General features: G+C 54.4%; 1 protein-coding gene across 1 annotated transcript in view; it reads left to right on the forward strand.

Annotated features, from left to right (window-relative positions):
* The window catches only part of SLC41A1 (solute carrier family 41 (magnesium transporter), member 1), a 16,129-nt gene that overhangs the window by 4,781 nt on the left and 3,533 nt on the right, over positions 1-7,815 (forward strand). Inside the window, exons 2-7 of the mRNA XM_010134155.1 lie at positions 875-982; positions 4,755-4,826; positions 5,077-5,221; positions 5,318-5,464; positions 6,668-6,815; positions 7,407-7,486. Of these exons, the coding sequence (XP_010132457.1) occupies positions 875-982; positions 4,755-4,826; positions 5,077-5,221; positions 5,318-5,464; positions 6,668-6,815; positions 7,407-7,486 (700 nt within the window). The remainder of the gene's footprint in view (positions 1-874; positions 983-4,754; positions 4,827-5,076; positions 5,222-5,317; positions 5,465-6,667; positions 6,816-7,406; positions 7,487-7,815) is intronic.

The following is a 7,815-nucleotide window of genomic DNA, read 5'->3' on the forward strand; positions in this document are numbered from 1 at the left end:
GCTGCGAGGGCCGCGGCCATGCACAGCAGCCGCTGAGGGAGCAGTTCCAGCTGTGCTCGGTGCCCTCGGAGAAGCCCGGCAGTGTGGGAAGTGGAGTTATTTTGGACACAGGCCCTTCTTGCAAAACATTTGTGAAAATAGAGAATGGGGCAGTGAGGTTTGGTAGCGCGCAGGGTTTTGTTAAATTGGGCTCTGTGGTTTTGGGGGTGGTTTTGTGTTTCCATGGAAGCCAGCTGTGCCAGTCAGTGCTTACCCGGCAATTACTCTTCTTCTTTCCTAAAACCGAGGCTGCCTCTTCTGCCTTACGCCCCGCAGAGCTGGCGTGACTAGAGCCAGAGCGGTTAGTGCATCCTGTAGGTGCCTGATGAGGGGGGGGCACATCTCGGTGAGGTGGGGGGGAACTGAGGCTGGTTTTTGGCACTGACAGGACCGGGAGCGGCAGAGCCTTGCTCCAAAACATATTTGTGAGATACACATAGGGAATGGCTCTCAGCTGAGGCTTCAGTACTCGATTCTGCCAGAAACTGCAAGTATTGGGCAAAGTCTCTTCATCATTCGCTGTTTTGGCCTCTGTATAGGTAAACACTTTGTCAGAGTTAATCTTTGGGGGTGTTTCACTGACAGTTGCAGGCTGAGATCTGGTTTTTAAGCTCAGCAGCAACGTGTGGTCATAACTACGTGCATATCAAAAAAAGTGAAATCGCTGTAAAATTCAAAGCCTGTCACGAGGTGGGAACTGGCTTGTCAGCTCAGGGCCGCACACGGGCTGCGCCAGGTTGCAGAGACAGCTGAGTCAGCGCCGCTCAGGCCCAAGCAGGGGTTTCCAACAGCCGTGGTTGGTTTTTAATGTTCTGGTTTTGTTTTAATCTTGCAGCACTGGGATGTTTTCAAAAATGTGACTGAGGTGTTTATCTTAGTACCTGCGTTACTGGGCCTGAAGGGGAACCTGGAGATGACTTTGGCGTCTCGCCTGTCGACAGCTGTGAGTATCCGGGGAGCTGCAGGGAGTGCGAGACCTGGTTCAGGAAGGGGAGGGAAGGTGTGTGTGCATCTGGTGGCTGGGCAGACAAAAATATCAGCGACCACCAAAAGCAGAGCCTGGAGTGTGGCTTGCTGGGAAGTTGTCTTCGCCCCACTGGACTGATCAGATTTGAAGGCTTAATAGACCTTAAGCTTTGCTGACAGTTCACTTCCCTGTCGTGGCTGCTCGTGAGCCTGGAGGCACAGTGTGCGAGCTGGCGTTGGCAGTTTAACATCTGGAGTGCTGGGATCTGGTTCTCTTCGTGAGGAAGCCGGGTGCAGACAGGTGATCACAGCAGGCTGAAACGAGCCAGGATCAGGAGGGCTGGGAGATGAGAGAGCCTGGAGGGAATTGTATGGCAAAGGGGACCTTGCAGCAAAAGCTAGCAGGTGGATTGACAGCCTCTCAAAGCTGATGGAGAGGCATGGCTGGGCATTTCTCTCGCTAGGATTCAGTCTGATTCCTGTGGAACAGTGAGCTCCATATGAGAGACAGGGGCAGGCTCTGTTAGCTCCTCAGAGCACTGTGTTAGTCCAGCTGCAAATGAATTGCTTTGTCTCTAAACGTTTCTAGAACACAGCAGCCTGTCTCTGTAGCTGAGCAGCACTGGAGAGAGACTGACATCCTCTCCAAACACGGACAATGACTCTCCTCCCTTCTGCAAAGCATCTTCTGCTTGAGCATGACTGCGAGTGACTGCCTGATGTTGCTGTGTTTCGCATGGCGGGAGTACTCGTAGCTTTGAGTCTTCATTCACAAGGTGTTAGCTGCCTGCTGCCAGGCTTTGAACTCTGCTGGCTCTGTGCTGGGAACTGCTGGAAGAGAGCCCTAGCAGCCAGCAGCCTGGTCTTGGCCTTCACAGTGCAAAGGAGCTGATGTGCCTTGGCCCCAGAGAGCTGCTCGCGAGGAGCTCATGGCAGTGGAGGGATGAAGCACTGTCTGCCTGGGCGGTGGCAGCAAGCACAGCTAGCAGAGAGCTGCTTCTCGGCACCCTCCATCCTCCCAGCCTTCTCCTTAGTGGCTGCTGCAGAACCCGACAGGATGCTGCTCTCCTCCGCTGAACCTGTGGCACATGAGCGTCGTCTGCTGTAGAGGTTGTCCCTGCAGTCCCTGGGCAGCACAAAGGCAAACCACGTTTCCCAGGACTAGCCCTTGGCTCGGCCTCTGCACCCCAGCCCCTGCATGCCAGTTCTTGCCAGCCGTGGGGCCACCTCCTGCTCAGATCCGGCCCTCTGGAGGTGCGGGCACTGAGCTGCCCCTGCGGGGCTGTGCCAGCGTTACCTGGAAAAGCTGGTCTGTGGCTGCTTGCCCCTGGTGCTGGTCGCCTCCCTCTAGGCACTGCTGGGGAGGTTGAAGCTGCTGGGAGGCTTCACGCTACCCTGGCCCAGCTGTGCTCTGGTGCCAGGGCTTGCAGGGACAGCAGCTTTGCCACAGGCTGAGCTTTGTTTGCCCCTTCGTTCTGGGAAACAAATCCCTTTGTTTTATGCACTCTATTGTTGGGATCATGTCAGGATCCTTGCTGTCCCAGACAGGCCACTCTCCCTCTTGGCCTTGGCCAGCTTGTACTTTCTGAGTGTGGATTTATCAGGGTGAGCGCTTGGCCCTCCTGGGACAAAGGCAGCAGGGCTCGTCTCCCTGCTCTTCCCTTATGGGGCTGGCACGGAGCACCGTTGGGGCAGGCTTGGCAGAGAAACGAGACTGCAGAAAGTCACGGGAATGCAGAACTTTGCCCTATCTGCTGCGGTGGCCGCACCAGGGTCGTGAGGAAACCAGTACAGAGAGCACACCTCCAGCTTGCCCACCGGTCTGCGCCGAGCGGCTGCTGCCCTTCACCAGCTCAGCCTCCCGGTGCCGCCTCCTGCTCCTGAGCTGGTGGCTGGGGTGCCATTAGCCTTGTGGGCCACCACCCAGGCTTTGTCCTCTGCTTTCCTTTGCCCTGGCAGGAGAGAAGGCTGTGCTGCTCCACACGAATGCCCCAGCCTTCCACTCCACCTCCTTGTATCTGTGCATGGTGGGATGGGATGATCTCTCGGGCTGTCTTTGTTTTCGCCTTGCCCTGTCCTTCCCTTGGCATGGGGGACCCACATGCAGGCGTGTGGAGGGAGCTCCCCTCTGAGCAGGGCTTCACGGCGTGGGGCTCGTGCCCTCTCCACAGGAAAGCAGCCCTGAGTGGTTTCTCAGTCTGTGGGTTCCTAATTAGTGCTGCATTAAAGCACCTCAGAAATTCCTTTCACAATTAAGAAGCAAAACTTTCCCATTAGTTAAAGGATTAAAATCCTGTTGCCAGTGACTACAGCTAAGTTATGTTAATCCCAGCCTAATTGGCATGTGGCTGGAATTTTAAGGTCAGGCTTCATATGGAGTTCAAATTCCTGTGCTGGTTGTGCTTGATGCTACCACTTTTTGTTGCTTTCCCCCCATTCCTTCCTCCTCTTTCCTGAACTGACCAGAATAATTCACTCCAGAGCCAGGCGCAGCTCGGTGCTGGCTGCGGAAAGCTGGCAGTTCTCTTGAGCACACGCAGTGAGGATCAATTAATCACTGATTTCCTGGGGGTTTTTTTTGCGGAAAACAGCAAGGAAACCTGAGAGGAAGAAATTACTGCTGTATTGTGCAGAAGTTTGAGTTTGACACTGTCGGCTGTTAACTCCAGCGTTGTCTGAGCCTCTCCCTTGTTTCCTCTTCATGTTCATCAGCTTCTAATAATACAAGACGGGATCTAAGCTTATATCCTCTGCCTACCTGATCTTCCAACTCCCACAAAGACCCATGAGGCGCTAGGGAAGAGCAGAACCCTCATGCTCTGCAATAACCAGCAACCCGTCCTGGTTCTACTGGGGTGTTTTGGATTGTTCCCCAGGGAATTAAAGCACCTTTCTGTCACTTCTGGTTAGTCCGATTAGCATCTCCCGCCGCTGTCGCGGTGCCAGGTGACCCGTGTGCTACGGCTGCTTCCCGCTACTCGGCAGGTCTCCACGTGGCATTCGCCTTGTTTACTCAGCTTTTAACTGGAACAGCGGTTCCTGCTGCCAGCTTCCTCTGCCCACGTGTTGCTGCTCTGGCCTTGGTCCGTGTCGGAGCTGAGGCTCGGAGCTGCCTTGAGAGTCAGTGCACCCCCGTTCCCGTCCTGGCTGGCTGACCTGAGGGGCAGCACGACCCGTCTGGGCCTGAGTCAGCCTTGGCCTGATCACCAGTGGGGTGAATTCAGCGAGTAAACAAGCAGCAGTGCGTGCCTCCACACGGGGATGAAGTATATCGTGTTGCTTTTGCAAGGTTTTCATCGGATGTTCTGATGACGTCGATTCCCCTTTTCAGCTCCCTGCAAAACCCCCTCTGCAGCGGGTCTGGCTCTGGTCCTGCTGCATCGGAGAGCGTCAGCCCCTTCCTGCAGCTGGGGCGGAGAAGGTGCTGAACTGAAACTGGGAGGAGCTGTGGTGTTCCGGAGTACGGGATGAGAGGAACAGTTGGAAGAGGCCCTGTAGTTACCCAGGAGTCCAGCCCAAGTGACAGTCACAGGCAGGGGTGTCACCGCAGAGCTGTGCCCCAGCTGTACAGATAGACACACACACACGTCTTTCCTACTGAACTGCTGTCCTGTAAGAACTAAGGATTCGGGGTCATTATTCCCTCCTGCTCCTGGCACAGGCTTGCAGAGCTGGAAGGCAGCAGTTTGACTGTTCGCAAAGTGCAAAGTGCCGGCAGTGTTTAATGCCATCTCGATGTCCTCTTACAGGCTAATATTGGCCAAATGGATACCCCCAAAGAGCTCTGGAGGATGATAACGGGGAACATGGCTCTGATACAGGTGAGGAAGAGTGATGGGAGACAGTGGAAGTACTAGTGGTTGGTACAAGCCCAACTATGACTAGTGTCAGGAGGTGTAACCCCAGTCATCTTACCACAGCGGTTTGCCCCAGGGGTCAGCCTTGGTGTTTCCCTGCTGGGTGCTGCTCCAGCTGAAACGGGACCCTGGGTGGTGGCTGTTCTCTCTTCCCTCGCCCCAGGACTGTTTTGCTGTCTAATCCTCTTGGTGACTGTCTGGTGTTGATTCGCAGGTTCAGGCTACTGTGGTTGGCTTCCTGGCCTCGATTGCAGCGGTGGTGTTCGGCTGGATCCCCGACGGGCACTTCAACTTTGATCACGCTGTTCTGCTTTGTGCCAGCAGCGTGGCTACTGCTTTCATTGCTTCCCTTGTTCTGGGTGAGAGTCAGACCCCACACACCCTCCATGTACCTCTTCCTAAAATGCTGGGCTCCCCTTGGCCTCATCCTGGTTTCTGCCTCTTTCTGGCTGTAGGTATGATTATGATTGGAGTCATCATTGGGTCCAGGAAGATGGGGATCAACCCTGATAATGTTGCCACACCGATTGCTGCCAGCCTTGGCGATCTCATCACCCTGGCTCTGCTTTCAGGAATCAGCTGGGGCTTGTACAAAGAGCTAGGTGAGGAGCAACAAAAGGCTTTTGTCTCACCATGGTCCTTCCCTGTGCTGCTTCATCTCCCTCTTGTTTCATCCTCTTCCTTTACCCTTTCTGTCCTCAGGGTTATAGGATGCCTGGCCTGGAAGCTGCCTCAGTTAGTGAGTCCTAGTCAGAACTGATGGGGAGGAAACGGACGTTGTTACTGCCTTGTTGCTGCAGACAGTCTTGGCAGCGATCTGCCCGCTTCCTTCTCAGCAGGTGAAGTGCTAAGGGAGAGGTTGTCCCAAGTGCCAGGAGCTTGGCTGTGGCTAAAGCAGTGGGAGAAGGGTTTCATCTCCTGTCCTGTCAGCACCGGCTGGGGATCCTCAGAGCAGGGCTGCAGCTGCAGACTCCAGACTTCCTTCTGCCTCCCCTCCACCTTCCTTCCCTGGCTGGGATGCAGGGGATGTGACTCAGCCAGGTTCAGCCAGAGGTGAAGCAACCCTGGGAGATCTTGCCCAGGAATAGGAGGTGCGAAGAAGCCGTTGAAATTGCAGAGATCTCAGCCAATCTGTTGATAAAGCCCCTCTGAGTGCTCTGGGAGAGTAAAGTGCCATGTCATCCTGGGTTCAGCTGGAATAAAGTTATTTTTCTTCCTAGTAGCTGGAGCAGTGCTGTGTTTTTTGTGGTTAGGATGAGAATAACGCTGGTAACACCCTGATGCTGTAGTTGTTGCTGAGCAGCGTTTATGCTAAGTCAGGAGTTTTCAGCTTCTCATCCTGCCCTGGCAGCGGAGGCTGGGAGGGGACACAGCAAGGGCAGCTGACCTGAATGAGCCAAAGGGGTATTCCAGACCATGTGACGTCATGCCCAGTATATAAACTGGGGGGAGTTGGCTGGGCCATATATCCTGTTATTGTATATTCTATTATTATTTTCCCTTCCTTTTCTGTCCTATTAAACTGTTTTTATCTCAACCCATGAGTTTTACTTTTCTTTTTCTTCCCCAATTCTCTCCCCCATCCCACCAAGGGGTTGGTGAGCAAGCAACTGCATGGTGCTTGGTTGCTGTCTGGGGTTACATACAACATGTGTCCCGCGGAGCTGAAGCTGGCCTGGTCTCGGTTCCTGCCCTTACGGGAGTCTCTGGCTCCAGGGGTGCCATCAGCCTGGCGACGTGAGCGACCCGCCTCGCTGCAGCGAGATGTGTGCTTGATCCGTTGCTTCTGCTTGTTTCCCACTCAGACAGCAAAGCCTACGTGAACCCTCTGGTGTGCGCCTTCTTCGTCGCTCTGCTGCCCATCTGGTTCATCATTGCCAAGAGGAATGCGGCCACTCGGGAGGTGCTCTACTCCGGCTGGGAGCCCGTCATCATCGCGATGGCTATTAGCAGGTAGGAAGAGTTCCCCTCCCCAAACACAGACCCACAGCACCCCCTTTCCCTGCTCCTGTCAACCTCAACCCTTGGAATATTCTGGAACAAGAGGGAACCGACCCTCTTCCGCTTCCACGGTCCAGACAGCCGGGAAACTGCAAGTCGTTGTGTGTTTTCCAGACAGGGACACTGGGCTCTAGGTCCCGAGGCAGAGGAGCCATAAAGTGCTGGAGCCCAGGGCCTTATCCCAGCTGCTGCACAGGGAGACTGTGGCACAGCCAGGGCGTGAGCAGGGGGCCTGTTCCGCAGTCCTCTGCACAAGAGCCCCCTCTGCCCTCTGAAGGGCAGGATGGCTCCTGGCCGTTGTGTGGCAGTGAACTGTGCGCTAGGGGATTTAGCCTGTGACGGGATTAGGCAGCAGTGAGAAAAGATCCTGCTAAAACTACCTTCTGCTATCAAATATTGAAGTTAAAACCATGTGCAGCACCTGCAGTCGTGGGTGCCTGTTGGTGGGTGGGTGTCACCTCACAGCAGAGAGGACCCGCAGGGCTTCGTCTGGGTGCTCCTAGGGAGCTTTCAGCACTGACCTCTTCCACCTTCCCTCTGCAGCGTCGGGGGTTTAATTTTGGACAGGACGGTCTCCGATCCAAACTTTGCTGGGATGGCTGTCTTCACACCCGTTATTAACGGTGAGTTCCCGATTCCTCCGGCCTGGGGGAAGGCCCCGTCTCCCAGGAGATGTGCCTTGTGGCACCTGGTGACAGAAGGATTCGCAGCTCAGACTCAGGATGTGTAATTGCTTCTGGTATAGAGCTTTGACCTCCTTTCTGCCTAATGAACCAGGGAAACTCTTTTTTTTTTTTTTTATTACTTTTTCAAAGAACAGAGTTACTTCTGAGCCAGCGCATCTTGTGCTAGTGCATTCCACAGTTTCATCATGGCTCATGTAAAAAATAATGGTCTTAAACTTCCTGTGTCTGTTTTGGTGGCTGACTCATCCTTTTCTTTTTTTTTTTTT

Source organism: Buceros rhinoceros, unplaced genomic scaffold, assembly GCF_000710305.1.
Source record: "Buceros rhinoceros silvestris isolate BGI_N320 unplaced genomic scaffold, ASM71030v1 scaffold10814, whole genome shotgun sequence".
NCBI lineage: Eukaryota > Metazoa > Chordata > Aves > Bucerotiformes > Bucerotidae > Buceros > Buceros rhinoceros.